This window comes from Fragaria vesca, linkage group LG7 (genome assembly GCF_000184155.1).
Source record: "Fragaria vesca subsp. vesca linkage group LG7, FraVesHawaii_1.0, whole genome shotgun sequence".
Taxonomy (NCBI): domain Eukaryota; kingdom Viridiplantae; phylum Streptophyta; class Magnoliopsida; order Rosales; family Rosaceae; genus Fragaria; species Fragaria vesca.
The window spans coordinates 18747108-18764840 of NC_020497.1; the positions used below are offsets into that span (position 1 = coordinate 18747108).

At 38.4% G+C, this 17733-nt stretch overlaps 4 protein-coding genes across 4 annotated transcripts; 1 reads left to right on the forward strand and 3 right to left on the reverse strand.

The window, feature by feature from the left end:
• Positions 1 to 802: 802 nt before the first annotated feature.
• Positions 803 to 1889, reverse strand: LOC101294797 (wound-induced protein 1-like). Its single transcript, XM_004307654.1, has one exon. The coding sequence runs from the start codon at positions 1632 to 1634 to the stop codon at positions 1305 to 1307; it is 330 nt and encodes a 109-aa protein (XP_004307702.1). The 5' UTR covers positions 1635 to 1889; the 3' UTR covers positions 803 to 1304.
• Positions 1890 to 6916: 5027 nt separating this feature from the next.
• Positions 6917 to 9485, reverse strand: LOC101295081. Its single transcript, XM_004307655.1, has 2 exons — positions 9311 to 9485; positions 6917 to 8960 (listed from the first exon to the last, which is right to left on the reverse strand). Exon 2 carries the CDS (start codon positions 8795 to 8797, stop codon positions 7118 to 7120), a length of 1680 nt encoding a protein of 559 aa, XP_004307703.1. The 5' UTR covers positions 8798 to 8960; positions 9311 to 9485; the 3' UTR covers positions 6917 to 7117.
• Positions 9486 to 10606: 1121 nt separating this feature from the next.
• Positions 10607 to 14263, reverse strand: LOC101295371 (alpha-soluble NSF attachment protein 2-like). Its single transcript, XM_004307656.1, has 9 exons — positions 14033 to 14263; positions 13279 to 13328; positions 13113 to 13191; positions 12610 to 12689; positions 11978 to 12129; positions 11344 to 11503; positions 11219 to 11266; positions 10926 to 11006; positions 10607 to 10842 (listed from the first exon to the last, which is right to left on the reverse strand). The coding sequence occupies exons 1-9, from the start codon at positions 14193 to 14195 to the stop codon at positions 10762 to 10764; spliced, it is 894 nt and encodes a 297-aa protein (XP_004307704.1). The 5' UTR covers positions 14196 to 14263; the 3' UTR covers positions 10607 to 10761.
• A 674-nt stretch (positions 14264 to 14937) lies between these two features.
• On the forward strand, positions 14938 to 17028 carry LOC101295659 (probable sodium-coupled neutral amino acid transporter 6-like). The gene is made up of 5 exons (XM_004307657.1): positions 14938 to 15363; positions 15783 to 15938; positions 16026 to 16226; positions 16317 to 16782; positions 16869 to 17028. Exons 1-5 carry the CDS (start codon positions 14955 to 14957, stop codon positions 16969 to 16971), a joined length of 1335 nt encoding a protein of 444 aa, XP_004307705.1. The 5' UTR covers positions 14938 to 14954; the 3' UTR covers positions 16972 to 17028.
• The last annotated feature ends 705 nt before the right edge of the window (positions 17029 to 17733 follow it).

Genomic DNA, 17733 nt, shown 5'->3' on the forward strand with positions numbered 1-17733 from the left:
GTTGAAATTAAGCCTATCTATTCTTCTTTTTCCGAATGAAGAACTGGCGCCGCTAACTTCAAACTTTCATCAATGAAACATCAATAATGAAACAATCGAATACTATGAGAGAGACACATGAAGTCTAAACTCCTGATTACAATAATAACATCTACAATAAATCCCAAAATGATCATATATGTCAGAAATGTATACAAAATATATATATTATTATATTATGACAAGCACTAACTAGAGCTATGTTCTCGATATTGTTAGATGAGACACAATATCTACTAATCTAAGTCCAGAATTATCGAATCACTTATCTTCAATTTTGTGAGAGGTTAATAGGCTCTTAATTAATTGACTAGCCAAACTGTGAAACGAGTTGAGTTTGTACTCTTCTTAACTTTGGCATTTTGTTGATAGAATTTTGTTAAGAGTGCCGAACTGTAATTGTAACCAAGGTCTGAAAAATCGAATTTATCGTCGACATTTCGGTGATAATTTCGTTTTTTTCACGTAGCGATATATCCTAACATTCCCAGCTAAAATCGCGCGACATTTTGGATATATCCCGAAATTTCAGGATATCTCGCGATATTTTCGAGATTTTGAAGAATATTCCTCAATTTTCTCCCATACACGTGCTAATGTCTCTCAGTCTCCCACTAGAATTCAATTAAAAAGGAATTGGGCTCCTGAAGGGTCGAACCCTGGTGGCCAAGAACTACAACTTCTCTTAAACCATCGGTGCTACAACTTGTTTTGATAAGTTATTCATAGCTCATACTATCTATATTGTTCATAATACCAATATGAAGATCATAATAAATATATTAATTTTCATACTTTCGATATATCCACAATATTTCCGTCGAAATATCCAATTTTCGGACCATCGATATTTCCCCGAAACCCGATTTTTTAGTCCTTGATTGTAACGATGTGGTTAATGACAGCCGATTATCGCTAATCATCAAAACTGAACTCCAGAGATTATCGAAAACGCATGTTTTTATTGCATACGGAGAACAACATAAAATAGACGCGTCAGGATATGACCAAAAGGCCCTCGACCCCATGGTTCCACCCAACACCAGCACACACACAAAAACAACAAACCAAACCAAACTAGAAGACAACAAACCGAAACCAAAACAAACTCTAACGGGACGTTACATCTCCGTGACCCAAGCCGCTTCAGCCCATCCGCAGAAGCCACTCAGCTCCCGACACGTAATCCCCCACTTATTGATAATAACAATAACTTATTTAAGAGATAAATAAAAACCACGCGCCAGAGAAGAAAAAGGACTTTTTCAGATGGCGAGGACCAGACCCGGAACCGACTTCCCGACCGGGTTGGAGCTCTCCCAGACGGAGGGGCAATGGTACGATGTAATCTCGGCCGTCGATTTGGAAATCTTGGATTTGGTTGTGGAGTTACCGAGGCGGGTGACGGTGAGGGAAGTGTTGAAGTACTCCCTAACCTGGGTGACTATCCCATCCGTGACGGTCCAGGCGTGCACCCAGGAGATCTCCTTCGCTGGGTCGGAACCCTCCACTAGGACGACGGGGCCCACGGAGCAAACAGACTGAGGGCGGAAGACAAACGACTCGTCGTTTTTTTCGCCGGTGAGCATGCGCATCAAGAACTGGTGTGTCGGCGGACCATGGAACCACCACTCGAGGTCGGCGGCGACGATGGTGTGGACGGTGGCCACGTCACGGGAGCTCAAGGCGTCATAGAGGGTCAGGACCAGCCGGTGATTGCTGGAGTCGGAATCGGAGTCGGGTTCTTGAGATAACGCCAGTTCTAGCCTAAGCCCACGAGGCGGGTACAGAAATCGAGGTGGGTTTGGAGATGAATGTGAATGTGAAGCGAACAAGGAGAAGAGAGAGCTTGGGGTTTTTGTGTTGCAGGATGAGGGTGGATTTTATAGCCAGGTAGATGGGTGATGAGGACGATGGGCTTGGAATCTCTACGGCCGTATTTACGTTTTTGTCGATCTTGCCGACCAATGGGAATGGTGGGAATTGGTGGGGGTGACGTGGCGTGTTGTGAGTTGTGGTGTTGTGGTGGGGGGTGGCGTGTGGGATTATGAGCGCGTGCGAGGAAGGTGGAAGTGTGGGGGGACACGGAGAGTGAGGGAGTCAAGCCAACTTTATTTGACCTAGTCGACCCCACATTTCACACCTAATTAACTGTGATTAGTGGGTTAATGATTTTGGGCTTTATTTGGATTTAGTCTAATTCCTTTACGCTAATGGCTTCGTCGTCAGTAGCCACTCCTTTTTGGCCGGTGGTGGTCAGTAGCCTTTAACCGCCTCAAAATCGATTTTCGACTTTAAAACTTCTTTACAGCAGCAATGTTATCCGGTTACTAACTAACTACGAGATTTATGGTCAATCCCGATAGGTTTGTGTCAGTCAAATTAGAGATTAGAGTCAGAGAATCTTATCTAATAGACTTAAAATCGATTTGGAATCGATTATTATGGTAAACTCTCTATATACGGGCAAATTAGAGACTGAGTCAAATTATGTCACTAACTGATCAAGAGATTTATGTTCAATTCAATCATAATATGTATGTATCGGTCAAATTAGAATTGGGTTTGATTTCTGTTCATTTTCTATTTTCTTCATTTTCTCTATGTACAATGGTTTTGTTTGTAAGGAGTAAAGACCGTATCATATCGTGACTGATATTAATCTTGATGGAATTGGTAATTTCTAATTAAGATGGAGAACTTGAAAATCTTTTTAGAGGACACTACTGGAGATCTTTCTAGGGTTTCAAAGGGGGCTATACTCTTTTTCTCAAAGAGTAGGTGGAAATTTAATAAACTATAGTCCTCGATCACAATCCTTGCAATTACCTTTACTTAAACCAGACATTGAGTAAAGAGATGATATTTGATATCAAATTACTAAAAACAGGTGGTTAATTGAAAACTGAAACCGAGCGATCGGTTTCGACTTTACGAAAGTAGCTAGGACTGTAGGAGGAAGAGCCCCTTATGGAAACGAAGCAAGGAATAAACCTTGTTTACGTGAAAGCGAGGCTTTGAAAAGTGGAACTTGATGGAACCCCATTCATGGCAATCCTGATCATGGTCCACAAAGTAGTGGCGTCATGGACAAATTGAACTATATTGGAAGGAAGCTATTCCCTCCTTCCCTTTTTCCAGTAGGTAGTTGCATTTTTGGTCTGAACCAGTAGGTAGTTGCTGATATGGACTATCTAGTCACAGTAATAACAAAGTGCCTTTCTTCACAGTTGAAAACCAAACCCATGATGATTCTCCATTGATGGATTCAAAGCTAGCTGCTTTGATGTCACTGAACCAAATCTGGGTGGCGTATTTATGAACATGGAGTGTAGCAGTAGTCTTTATATGTAATTTGTTGTAACCTCGCTTTTCATCTATCATTACAATTAAGCACAATGTAACCTCAAAACATTGACTCGCTGGGAGTTTGCAGCACAGCAAAGCACTTATGTTTGCACATTGGACTATCAAAATAGGGTTGCTATCGGGGGAGTAAGCAAAGACAAATCGATTTTGTTTTCTTCATAGCAAGAGGGTAGAAAAAGCTCATATACAGTACAAAAATGCTAGACTGGACTCACACAATCTGATGTGTAACTCACTCATTCTGTACCATGCGATCCTAATCAGACAGCAAGAGTAGCTCATGGTTAACCACCAAACAATGAGTACTGGAGTTTCATGACTGTCCCTGTACTCACTCTCTCGTCACTTTGAAAAGAACAGGTTTAGGTCTAGGTTAAAATGTGCAAAGTTAATTAGGTCATGCATATTGATTTTCATGATTTCCTTCATCCCCATAATGGACATATATGCCATGTCTTATCCCACTCCCACTGTCTCTAATATTGTCTTATCCCACTCCCACTGTCTCTAATATTTTCCAAAGTGTCATGGTAAGTGATATGGACTGGCACTAGTTGTGCAATTATATACCAAAGTGCACCGAGATATTAGCCATGCCACTCTCCCTGGAATAGCATCATTTTGGAGATGCTTATGATAATATGGATCCAAAATAGGGCAAATTGCCATTGACCCTTGTAAATAGGTTTGGTCTTGGTCAGTTTAGTGATTCATTAGGGGTGAGTAGAAAGACCGGAGTTTGAATCTTTTTTTTTTTTTTTGGTACAGACCAGAGTTTGAATCTCTCCTTGCACTAGCAGCAATCTTATTCCTCCAATTTGTTTCTCCAATTCTATACTATTCCGATCGACGTGTTCACGTATATAGGTTTTATGTTAACGGTAACACAAGCATATATAAGGTATCAGATCGGCATTTAACGTCAATTGTTGTAATGTAGATGATAATGCTAATGGGATCCGGAAATTTTTCTTATGGTCCTCTCCTCATTTTGCCTCATGGGACTAATGCTGCTGATGATATAAGCTTTTACTAGTTCCTATTGTCAACTTGTGCATATTGCAAACTCAAGTGCAATATGCAAGAAAAAAGAAATGCATAGTATAGAAAAGAAAAAAGGTTTGAACTCAAGTGCAGGTTAAATACGAATCGAGTCCTTAAAATTAAGCTAATTAGGAGCTTAAGATAATAGGACTACTTAGTGAAACTGTGAGAGGTGAAAAGAATAAAGATCCCATGCCAAACAACAAATTACCATAAAAGAAGAAATGAATTACATGCCAAAGGAATAAAATGAAACTATAAATTAGAGAGTTACAGACGAAGAAATGACTTCGTATATAGGGAAAAGAAGTCACTTTGTACATCAATGAACTATGTTGAGATGTTTGAAACATTTAGGCCTTCACAGCCGGCGCTTCCACATCCACGCCGGAGTTAGGATCCCTCTTCTGCAAGGGGCTGCAAGTTTTGTACACAACAGCAATTGTAGCTGAACAAACAATAATCAACACACATTTTCCGATTGCCTCCCAAGGTCGTTCTGAAATGCTGTAACACCACTGTAAACCACAAAGAACGTATTGCGAAAAGCATGTCACTTGGAATAGAATGACAATGACCATCATATGTGCCCGTTCATGCGGCTTCTCTTCCCCATTTTTGCAGTAAAACCTTCGAAGCTTCGAAACATCTTCTGGTCTCCATCTGCATAGAAGAAAAAGGTGGTGGCACCACCTTGGATGGTGGTACAAACACAGAATGGTGAAGAGTAAATTGATGATTTGGATATTTACTTCGAACCATAAATCGTGCTCGGACTTGGTTACTAGTTTGTGTTTCAAGAATCCGGTTAGGAGAACAAGCATGGAGGTAAATGAAGCACAAACACAGATGAACCACAGAAGATGAAGCATCTTCAATGGCTGTCTGACCCATGCTTTGAAAAGGTCCACTTTCTCTTTGAAGGAAGTCATCTTGGATTTTCCGGAGAAACAGAAAATGCTTTAGGTGAAATCTTCAGAAACTACTCGAGTAAATCTATTATTGCCTTGATCCTTGGTTACTTGGAAATGTTGAGACAAAGAAAATCTTCTTTTAAAGAGCAATTTAAACAGTAGAAAAAAGAATCAGAATTGAAACTGCAGCCACAAGTCTGGTTTCTCATTGTTGAAGAAACAAGAACACGTTCTAACAGTCTAATTATTTTTCAAAAATCTGTTTGTAATGTTCAACCCTAAATGTCAGGGACACCACAATCATCTCCTCTGCTATTTGTTTACAATTGGTTGCGTCATCAGTTAGAGACACCAAAAGGATGAGATTTACAAGTCCAGGGTGGTACACAAGTAACAAACGAAACTTCTAAAAACTTGCAGTCAAAAGCCACTGAATTTATAGTTGAACAAATCAACTAAACCTCAAAATCATCTCTTAAACTAACAAATTATACATAATATATGACTATATGTGAAGAGAATTTCATGGTACCAACTACACGAGTAGCATAATGTCGAAATAGATAATAAAAAAAAAAACACATACATAACAATAATTAACATGACAGTGGTGTTTATATTGTCACCTAGTGACCAAGAAAATCATGGTCAATCACCGTTGAATGTAAATCCAAAGGTGGAAAACGAAACAACTTAACTTTAAAATAATACTTCTCACCTTTAGATTTACATCAAACGGTGATTGATCATGATTTCCATGATTTGATAGTGGAAATATGTTCAAAGTTTCGATACTCTCTAATTTACGGTCTCATACAGCCTCAAAGTCTCAAACAGCAAGGATAGACTGGATGATGACATAAGCTTTTACCAGTCCATGCTGTCAACTTGTGTAGGCATGCCAAAATTTCGAATCAGTCTATCTTTACGCATGTCAATAGACCCGTATTATGTATGACTTGTAATCTTGTATGTAACAGAAAACTAAACTGGAAAAAAAAAAACAGAAAAAGATTCATAAATAGCGAAAGAATGGTGAAAAGAACAATTTACCACACCAAGCAGGCAGAACATTAAAACTCCTCGACTCTGCTTCTCATAAGCATTGTCTTTTGCAGTTGGTATGCTTCCTGAATTCATCAACAGTGTGCGCATCTAAGAACTTCTAAGCTTTTTCAAGTGTATGATTAAACCTCTATATCTAATCCTTTTATGGTCCATGGAAAACAAGAACAGATTATTACTGTATTACTTCTTGTCATTCGCTTAAACTGTATGTTATTCTAATATAGTTCATTGCTAACCCAACAGAAACTATGCAAAAGTTACTAAATCTGTAAGCAGACAAACTAATTCTTGAGTTTTAAGTCAAATGCAATAGTATTGCTCAGTGTTGGTACAGAAACATTGAAACAATGCTGGGTCAACATAGGTAATTTAATCAGAGTTCCAAGTCAGATAAGAAAAACAAATTTCACCAAAAAAAGAACAACAAAAGCAAGAAAATGAACAACGATATTACTTGGAATAGAAAAGATTGCTAACGTAGGAATATCTAAGCAGACAGATTCTTCACGAACAAAGTACTGTTTAACTATCGATTCTCATGTATTAACTATTGAAGAAACATTTCAAAAGAAAAAAACAAAGATGCATCTCAACACAAAAGATTCCTGGAAGTTTACAAATAAATCTACGGAATTCATGTACAGATCACAATACGATGACAATCTTATGCCCAGTTTATGGTGCTATGTGGCTTCTCTCTGTATCAATGAGGGTGCAGGTGCGGTCATAGTTTCATCCTTACCTGTTGGATGAGATTCTTCTTTCACTGAGGAAAGTGCCCTGTCTGGACTATACAGTCCCTTCGAAAATCTGCTAGGACTTGGAGAACCAACCATACCTGTCTTAGTTGGGCTTGAGTAGTTCCCTAAAGGAGAACTTGGACCAGACCTAGGTTGACCCACTCCATCTTCACGGGGCAAGGGTGACATTGGTAGCTGGCTCCCAATATCAGTTTCTTTTCTACAAAACTTATCTTCTACAATGTCATAGGAATTCCCTGTCCTCACTTCCTGAGCAAGAGAACACCAACAGCAGAAAAGCCACAATGCACAATCAGACATTGCTGGTTTACCAAAACAGAAGTCATAAGAAGGCAAGTTGAATCTCTTTCTCATTTGGATCCTCCAAAAGCCACCATAGAGCAAACCAAAAACACAGAGAATAATGCCAGTAACTGCAAGAGCCTCCCGTACAGTCTCGTTGTCAATATTAACAGAAGCCAAGGTAAAGATCCAGAAAGGAGCCATGCAAAACAGAATAAATGTCATGATATGAACATACATGTTCCCAAACCCAAGTCTTTCCATATTCCACCCGAATACACAAAAGCTACAGAACAGTGAGACATATGCAAGAGAAATGTCATCCCAAATATCCAGTATACCTCCATTCCATTTTGGAGCAGTCTCAACATTTCGATGTTCATCCCGGGACGCAAAAGAATACCTTCTCTCTAATCGTTTTAACCTTAACTTTTCAGCTGCTTCATCAGCGCTGAGCTGAACCTGTGCTTCCTCATCCATGTCGGAATCATAATCCTTTCCAAGGGGGCTGACAATGTTGTATATACCAGCAATTGCAGGTGCACCAATTGCAAAAGCTACACATATTCCAACTCCTATGGCTGGTCGATCAGATCTTTTGTAACCCAAGTTTAAGCCACAAGATGCATATTGTGCAAAGCAATTCACATGGAGCAGAACAACAACAACCATCATGTGTGCCCATTCATGTGGCTTATAAGTCCCGTTTTTACAGTAAATTTTTCTAAGTTTAGAAATGTCTTCTGGTTTCCATCTACAGAGAAGTACAAGGTAGTAAAACCGCTTTGGATGCTGGTACAAACACATAAGAGTAAAAAGTGCATTGAGAATTTGATTATTCACCTCAAACCATGCATCTCTCTGGGACTTCTTTGGCAGTGCATGGTTCAACATTCCAGTCATGACAAGAAACAAAATTGCACCCGAAACAGCAACACAGGCAATCCACAGAAAAAGGGCCATGTTCATTGGATCTCTAATCCACACTTTGCTCATCTTCATAAGCGAAGGCCAATCAATTTTCTTCGAAAACACCCCATTGATCCTTTCCTTGAAACCATGTCCACTTGACGAAGCCACCGAGCGCGAAATCTCATCTCTATCCAGAGCTAATCGCTTAAACCTGGCAGATGCAGAACCAAATTTCATGAACTTCACCCTATCAGAAATAGCATCATGGAACCTCCTCTGAGGCTTTTCGTCGCTCAACAAATTCCTCTTAGACACTGAAACATTATCAAACGGAACCGGAGCCTTCACTCCACCACCATTAGAGCCTTCAATTTCCTCTTTTTGGTTTCCATTATCAGTCGAAACCATCCTCAAACTCAAGACAAAAATCAGACAAACCAGTATTAAAACTGTGACATCAGCCTCCTAATGTGCACCCTCTTCTCAATGTCTTCCAATCAAAAGGGTTTCATGGAATCTCAAGTAACAACAGATGAAAAGTGCCCTCTGGGAAAGAAGTGAAGCAAGGAATCTACAAGCAAAACAATAAACAATTCAAACCCAGGAAGCAAACCCCAAAAACCAAACTCACCAATCAATCAATACTCAAATTCCAATCATATAAACAATTCAGAAACCACAGAAACTGATTATAAAGAATCAAACTTTCATCAATAACAGTGGTTAAACAAACAATTGATAATCACCCAGAAAGTAAAACAACAGATTCGACTGAAAAATCATAACAACTCTACCCAGAACAAGAACAAAAAAAACACAATTGAACCATTCAAACAGAAACTATAGGAAGAAAGCAACAAAAAAACACGAGCCTTTATAAATGAAGAAATGAGAGCATAAAGAACAAAGGTTTGGAGATACCTTAACAATGGTGGAGGAGCATAGAGAGAGGCAGAGAGCAGAACAGCAAGCTCTGATTGAAGGCTGCTAGTTACAAAACGGGGAGGTCAAACAAAGCGTTTAAGTGGCTGGCAGAGACCAACGCCTTCTGTAAGAGGAAACCCCCTGGACGGTGTCGTTTTGAAGACTGGGAGAACCAAAGCGGCGTCGTTTGAAGAACATGACGGGGTTCGACTTTTCGCGCTGGTTAAGATTAATCACCTTTAGCCGCGTGGACCCTTCTGTTCTTTCCTGGGTGTTCTCAATTAAAGGAGGAATCGTATTCTCTTTCTTAAGCTTGGGGGTTACCTTTATTCAATTATTCATTTCCCATCGTCATCTTAACGAGTTCCACGAGTTCCACTATATATGATGCATCATTATGATGAAAATTGATTCAAACACCCCTCTTAACCATCTTATTTCCTTGAAACACTTAAACCCACACTGTTTATCTAAGGCCGGTCCTGTGCTTGTCGAGGCCTTAAATGTAAAAAATATAAATTAATTTTGTGATAATTTTCATTAACTAATTAATTAAAATTCAAGAGTCAAATATTCATACTACGTGGAAGGAAGTTAATTATTTTTTTGTTAACAAGTTAATTAGGTATCAAATTGAACTCACAAAATGAAAAGAAGTATATGCAAATGCAGTTAAAATCTGATAATTAAAGTATATTTATTTACTTATAGTAAAAATCAATTAAAATAATAATTTGAATACAAGCTATGCATGAAAGTTTTTAAACTTAGAGGCCCCTATGATTATGGGAGGGTCTTGCCGGTCTTGCTATTTATACGTAGAACCGAACTCATTACCTCTTACCACACGTTCCGGTCTTGCTGTTTATACGTAGAACTGAACTCATTACCTACATATAGAACCAAACTCATTACTTTTACAATGCTCGATTTATAGCTTACCAACGTATCACAACTTCACTTCATCATCTTATCATTACAAGATTACCAGAATTGTAATCTTCAGACAACATTATAGGATTACAGCTGGCATATTCAGGGGAAGAAATCTTGGCATTTCAGATGCTCTGAGTTTGCAATCACCTTTTTCATTTTTTATTGTTTTTCCGATTCAAAGAAAAACAAAAAAACAAAAAAACAAAAACCCAACCAAATCATCGTTCGACCTTCATTGCCCATGGGGAACTTACAAAATACGTATACTTGTTGAAAAATTTACTCAAGCACCAAAGTTAGCAATAAAAAGAAAGACCCCCATACATTATTTGATTATCACACAAGAAATTCAATTAAGAAAACGTGCATATCCACTCAGATTAGATACCAAATCTACTACAGTAATACACATCGTCAAAGTAGTGCGCCACTGAATTACAAATCCAGTGCAACGAAATTCAATCTTCGGAAACCAATAAGAGGACCACACAACATCTTGTACTACTAATAGTTTAGGTCAGGTCTTCGTCCTCCAACTCCTTGGCTTTCAGCTTTTCCTTCACTCTCAAGAGTAATGTGGTCTTCCAAGAATCCTACAGAGTTTCATGCACCAAACTTACATAAATGCAAAAACGGGAAGGCATTATGATTGTAACAAAATTGAAGAGATATGTACCAGTGCGGTCATGCTATCAAATTCCTTCACCACATCAGTGAACTTTCCAACATCTTCTTCATCAAGCGAAGCAGCAATATCCTGTCAGAAAGCACAAAGCGAAGTTACAACATGTTGACAACTTACTAAATCAAGCCTTCTAGTTTATAAAGACTACGCATACACAAGAGTACAAGACAAGTTAAACGAGAAGACAAAAGTGCAAGTTATCCTTCTCTAACTTTAATAAAAGATCCAAATTCTACTTGCAAATAATCCAAAACTGAGCTGCTTCCTATATTATAGTTACTCACCTTTAAGAATCTATACTCCCTTGTTCCTGAGAAAGTTGGATCCAACTCCTGTAGAATACAACTGTGTTACTTTTCTGAAAGATAAGAGGGTACAACATGAAAATTCCAAGTCCCAAAGTTAAAACCTCATATTTCTCTAATGCATTGCTGATTGCAACAGGATCTCCTTTGCAGAGTTGGCATATGCCAGCATTAAGAAGATGACCTTTGACCCCATACTTAAGCAAGTTGTTGTTGAGCGAGTGCCGTGCAATTTCCTCAAATATTTGAATAGACTTGGGATATCTGCAGAAACATAACATTTAATCAGTTATTCAGCAATATGTGCATTGATAAGAAGCCATCAAACGCTTCCTAACTAACCATATTGATAAATAATATATACTAGAGCCATTGTTCCCAATAATAGGTTTAATAAAATAAAGCACATAAAACTGGCTAAGTCAAGAATCCACAAGAAGTGGCAATGTTTCTGAAATCAGAATGATTAGACACATCACCTGAAGTTCATTCAATGTAGGAAGGTCCAGTCTGGTTGCATACATGTCTTGATGCTGATTACCAAGTCATTTATCTTATTGTTTAGTTTGATGTAACCATCAGGTAGGCATATTCTTAGCATAAGATCAAATTCACCAGCCAGACAAAACATAGGATTCCCCAACAAAACAACTTGATGCAAAATGTGTAGTATTCCATGTTACGAACAAAATAAAAACTTTTGACTGCCAATATATTAGTATAGTGTAGACGACTTACTGTTCGATCTGAGCAGCAAATTGAGCAACTTTCAGCTTGCACGTGTTGGCAGAAGTTGTTACTTCTTCGTTTTGGAAAAAGTCAGCTGCTTTTTCATAGAAGTCAATAGCCTTCTCTATATTTTGTTCAGATTCATATAACTCGGCAATTTCCTGCATTGGAAAAAAAAACATATCCCCATGATACAGAATGACTATAATGGTTTCTATCACATTATATGCTACAGAAGTAGACTGCAGAAACATCAAGATTTAGAAGAAAGCCATGAACATTAGAGTCATTATCAGATGAATATGAGGTTTAGCTATTTAAATTTGAATCTTCCATTTTACTTCTACACACTTTAAAGATCTAATCTAACATTTCAGCTCCTTATAATATCAGTTTCTGTGTTGCATGTGTTTGTTTCTAAGACCAATTCCTCTTATCTTATCACTAATCACTAACAGGTGTCCCAGATCTTTGTAACAATACTAACCCTAGGAGAGTAGGCTCGTGACTGAACCTAACCAGGTGAAGGATAGTCTTGACATATTGACTTTTGTAAATCACACTAAGTGTGACCCTAAATCCCTGGCCTAGGAGGTCCTCCATCCCGCAACAGGACAGTAGCAAAAATAAAAAATAAATACCTTATAGTATCTTGCAGCCATATTAAGCCTTCCAATATCACAAAGCAAATTTATACCCTGCTGTAAGCAAGAAATGGCCTCTGCAGAAAACAAGAATCAAAATGCATGATCACAGACCACCCAATGTATAAATAAGAAAGAAAAGAACAATAGACTATTAAGAACTTAAATGCAAGTAGAATTGGTTTGAGTCTACTACATTACAAAGTGGCATTATTACCAATGTTACAACAAGATAAACCAAAGGCAAGTCCTGACAGTAACCAAATCTTTTGTGCGATTAGTGTAATATACTGTTAAAGGAGGCCATGTACCAACTAACTACATAGAATCATGTCAGTTATTCAACCAAGAATACAGACTACAGCTTAATTCATGTGACTATCTCTGTTCAGTATACTGAAATACAAACAATGTCTTCCCCAGTGAATAATTGATTATTTCCCTGTATGAGCCGTGAGCCAATGCCACAAATGTAAGATGTAACAGAATACATGACATACCATTTACAGATAGAGGTATTTTCTTGTAGCAATGTGCGGCATCAACATAAGATGTGGCAGCTTCATGTTTGCTTTCAGTCTACATGGAAAAACATTATCGTCATCTTTTGTTCATGACATTAGGATTAAAGACTTTTCCAGAGTCTGAAGTACCAAAAGCACCAACCTTCAAGTGACAGTTTGCCAACTTCACAAAAGCTGCTCCAGCTTTGTCCCCTGATACACCAGCTCGTAAAGATCAGAAAAGCAACAAAAACGACATTGTAACAATCTAGAGTTAACAAAGCATTACTTCCAAATTAATGAGAATACTAAATACAAACCAATACATGGAAAGAAAAAAAGAAAAAAAACATCAGTTGAAAACCCTAATTATAAACCAGAACTGGCTCGATATGACCACCATATGAAGCACTACATTAATTTTATCTAATTACTCGAAAACTCCATCGATTTACAACTTACTTCAAAATTTCATTGCAAATTTCTCCCATAACAACTTCGAAACACCATACTCATCACAGTAAGCCTATTCAATTACTCATCCAAGTTCTAAAGACAGTCAATCAAAGCTCAACCATATCAATCAATTCAAAATCAACCTCAGACCTTCTCCACACCTAAAAGCCCAATCAAATTGAAAATTCAAACAGATTATCATAACCAGATCCTCAATGCAACTCTAACCATCCAGTAATTACCACACAAAAAGCACGGAAAAAAAATTTCCAATTTTACTGAACAAACAAAACTATACACGATCAAATCCGATACAGATTCGATGCAAATCACACAGAATCTCAAACGCATCGCAACTCCTCGATCCCTAATCGTTCACCGGAAAAGCGAAACCGATCCAGATGGCCGGAAAAGCAAAACGATCGGAGCGAAATCGGAGAATCAGGGAGAGGAAAACTCACATTCTTTGCCGAGCTTGTAGGAATTTGCAGCTTTATCGAAGAGTTCAGCGGCGTCTTCGTATTTGGAGCTGAAGAGGCCCCAACCGGCGAGCTTCTTCTCCGCTTTGCGTTCGAAATCCTCAGCCCTCGCAGTGTGCTCGTTCGGTTTTTGATTTGAAGACATCTTGATTCTCTGGGTGAAGAAGAAGAAGAAGAAGAAGGGTTTGGGTTGAAATGGAAGGGAGGTCTTAGAAGAAGAGTTCCTGAAGGTGACGACGCGGCTAAGTCAAGGGAAGCGGGCTTGGTTTGGGTTGGGAGGCCCCATTTTGTTTAAGAAGTCAAGGCCCATTTGGAATTGTCAACTATTACCAAATGTCCTATTCTTTTTTTATTTTTGTGTTTTTAAAGACTTTTATGTCACAACATGTAAATATATGACACGCTGTGGATGGTTAAGATTTATGACTTTTTTACAGGATTCTAACATATAAATGATTTATATTGCACAATTTATTTACCCGTCGTGCGTATAAGACTTTTAAAAAGTAAGTCACTCAATCTAGATTATCAATATAAGACATAATAGACATGAACAAGAGGACTATCACGCTCAATGATTTCATAAGCATGATTGATGTTTTGCTTGGCAAGGAAGTTTGCAATCATGTTTCATTCTCTGTAAATGTGTTTCAGGGAGAAGTTTCGGAAATTCATGATTATCATATAACGATTAATAGAAGTTCTGGAAGCAAATTCAAAATTTAACGATATTTGTCTATCGATGTAAATTATATGGAAAAAAAATATACGAAAGTATGGAACTCATTTTCAACTACGTATCTCCATTAAAATAATGAGTGCGGCAACTATATATATATATGCTTGCATTATAATCATTAATCAAGTTGCAGCTTGCTGGTAGGGAACCCAAAACTGAAGGAAGATGAAGAACCAGCAAAACAACGACGAATCTGGGGAGATCGCTCATCCTCTTCTCCATGACTTCAAAGCCCTGGAAGGCCAAACTTCTTCATCATCATGCTCCATAGAAAAGGCTTCATTTTCCGGCGCCGTCTTCAACATCTCAACCACCATGATCGGAGCCGGAATCATGTCGATCCCAGCCACGATAAAAGTGCTGGGAATAATTCCTGGGCTCATAGCCATTGTAGTAGTGGCTGTCTTGACGGAGGTCACGGTGGAGTTCCTTTTAAGATACACAAACTCCGGCAAGTCAGAAACCTACGCCGGCATGGTGGGGGAGTCGTTTGGACCGTTGGGATCGATTGCTGTGCAAGTTTGTATCATCATAACCAACCTGGGTTGCCTCATCATTTTCTTCATCATCATCGGTAAGCTGACTAATTAAGCTCTTCAATGTGCATGTCTTTATTTTAGAGTTGTTGCATTATCCACCATGCCTAACAAAACAAGGAAAGCCCCATTCCTTGGTTGGTGTCTGATAGGGACGTGCAACCATTCTCCACCGGACCAAAATTCAATTAGGGTGTTCTGTTGTGCTCGATATTTCAGTGTTAGGAACAGTTTGATACTTTGATTACTTTTTTTTTTTTTTTGAAATGAAACAGTTTGATACTTTGATTAGCTCGTTGAGGAATAATGTCAAGTGAACCGCATTTAGTGACTAACTTATCAGATTTCTTGACCTGGAGTAGTAGTGAAGTTCATTTTTCTTCTAAATGTAACAATTAATCTCTATAATATGTTTTGGTAGACACTAATGGAAGAATGTTTTCAAACTTTTGTTTAGGGGATGTGCTATGTGGGAGTACTCAATCGGAAGGAGCTTTGCACTTGGGCATTTTGCAAGAATTGTTTGGCATCCATTGGTGGAATTCTCGAGCTTATGCGCTTCTTCTCATTGCAATCTTTGTGATGCTTCCATTAGTCTCGTTACGCCGAGTTGGTAAGTAAAGTAAACTTTGATCAAATAATAGATGACCAAAATTCGGTAGGTCTAGTTTTCCCTCATTGCTCTTTGCTTGAATTGCAGATTCACTAAGGCACAGTTCAGCAGTGTCCGTTTTGTTAGCAGTGGTTTTTGTTGCCATAAGCTCTGCAATGGCGATTTACGCTTTGTGTGAAGGAAAGGCTCACAAATTGAGACTATTTCCGGACTTTGCGGTGATATCAATATTTGATGTGTTCACCAGTATCCCAGTTATTGTGACAAGTTTTGGAGTCCATGTCAATGGTGAGACAACACTATGGTCTTTCATATAGATAATGCTATATGTAACACTTGATTCTGATACATTTCAAGTATGTGACTGAATGGATGCAGTTCATCCAATTAGAGCAGAGCTCGGTGAGCCTTCTGATATGAAGTTAGCTGCTCGAATTTCTCTGCTGATCTGCGTCGTCATTTACAGCTCTATCGGTTTCTTTGGCTACCTATTGTTCGGGGACTCAATAATGGCTGACATGCTAGTAAACTTTGATCAAAACTCTGGCTCCACATTCGGGCAGTTGCTCAATATCATTGTTAGATCAAGCTACGCAATGCACCTCTTGCTCGTGTTCCCTGTCATGAACTTCTCTTTGAGGGCCAATATAGATGAGCTGCTCTTCCCACACAAACCTATTTTGGCCGAAAGCAACTCAAGATTTCTAATCCTCACTTGTATTTTGCTCTCATTTTCTTACTTTGTGGCAATAGCTATCCCAAACATATGGTACTTGTTTCAGTTTATGGGATCAACCACTGTGGTTTGCCTCTCATTTATATTCCCTGGTGCTCTCATTCTCAGGTAACCGAATTCTGAGCCTTTTCGTTGTTTTAGCTTGGTTTGCAAGCAAGTTCAATACTTGGTTTCTGATTCGAAATTCTTACCAGGGATGGACAGGGGATATCAACAACAAAGGACAAGATAATAGCAATATTGGTGATAGTTTTGGCTGTGGTGACAAGCTCAGTTGCAATCTCCAGCAATTTGTAGTTTTGTACACTTCAACTCAAAGAGCTTAAAGCTACATATGTACATACTCTGCAGATTGGGCACAGGTTTTTGAATGCCACAAATTCTGCTCCGGAGAACCAAATTGGATTCATTATATCTGTCTTCCTATGAAATTTGATGTATCAATGTTGAACAAATTAATTCTGAAATGCAAGTTTGATATTTGTCTAGAATTATCGTATACCTCCAACTCGCTTCATTACCAAGTTCATCAGATTTGTTGTGTGGAACTATTAGAACAAGATCATTATCTTTATCTTTCCACGTTGGTGATGGCTATATCTGTGCCTCTAGAAGCGACCCCTCAACCACTCATCTCCAAAAGAGAACATTATTCCAGAAGGGCATGTTCAATTGTCTACTGAAGTATCCAGAAATATAAACAGTAAGAAGAACTTGATGTTTACATGCCTTATCATGAACAATTATGCTCAAATGCGACCACATATGGATCCCAGAATACCAAAGTCATGAACAATCATTTTCAACAGCTAAAAAGTAATTCAAACGAGTGTGGATTCCAGTTTACTTGTTCAAGAATCATATTATGAAAATGGTTGTATGAACAAACAAAAAAAGTTGGAATTTAACATGTAAGTAACGAAAGTTCATCACATACTAGAAACCTAAACCGGTGACACTGCATATCAACACTGTAACCATTTGTGTGTGTTTTGATGCGTTACGCAAAACACATATGAATTTCAAGTTATGGAAACACTAATGGACCAAATTCAATTT

What these genes read in the sequence shown, in the direction of transcription:
- LOC101294797 (XM_004307654.1), bottom strand. Translation starts at nt 1,634, where the DNA reads ATGCGCATGCTCACCGGCGAAAAAAACGACGAGTCGTTTGTCTTCCGC.
- LOC101295081 (XM_004307655.1), bottom strand. Translation starts at nt 8,797, where the DNA reads ATGGTTTCGACTGATAATGGAAACCAAAAAGAGGAAATTGAAGGCTCT.
- LOC101295371 (XM_004307656.1), bottom strand. Translation starts at nt 14,195, where the DNA reads ATGTCTTCAAATCAAAAACCGAACGAGCACACTGCGAGGGCTGAGGAT. An exon ending in TTTGCTGCTCAGATCGAACA is followed by an intron (nt 11,504 to 11,977) that starts GTAAGTCGTCTA and finishes ATGTTTCTGCAG; the next exon opens with ATATCCCAAGTCTATTCAAA. An exon ending in GGGAGTATAGATTCTTAAAG is followed by an intron (nt 11,007 to 11,218) that starts GTGAGTAACTAT and finishes GCTTTCTGACAG; the next exon opens with GATATTGCTGCTTCGCTTGA.
- LOC101295659 (XM_004307657.1), top strand. Translation starts at nt 14,955, where the DNA reads ATGAAGAACCAGCAAAACAACGACGAATCTGGGGAGATCGCTCATCCT. An exon ending in TTTTGGAGTCCATGTCAATG is followed by an intron (nt 16,227 to 16,316) that starts GTGAGACAACAC and finishes GAATGGATGCAG; the next exon opens with TTCATCCAATTAGAGCAGAG. An exon ending in CCTGGTGCTCTCATTCTCAG is followed by an intron (nt 16,783 to 16,868) that starts GTAACCGAATTC and finishes AATTCTTACCAG; the next exon opens with GGATGGACAGGGGATATCAA.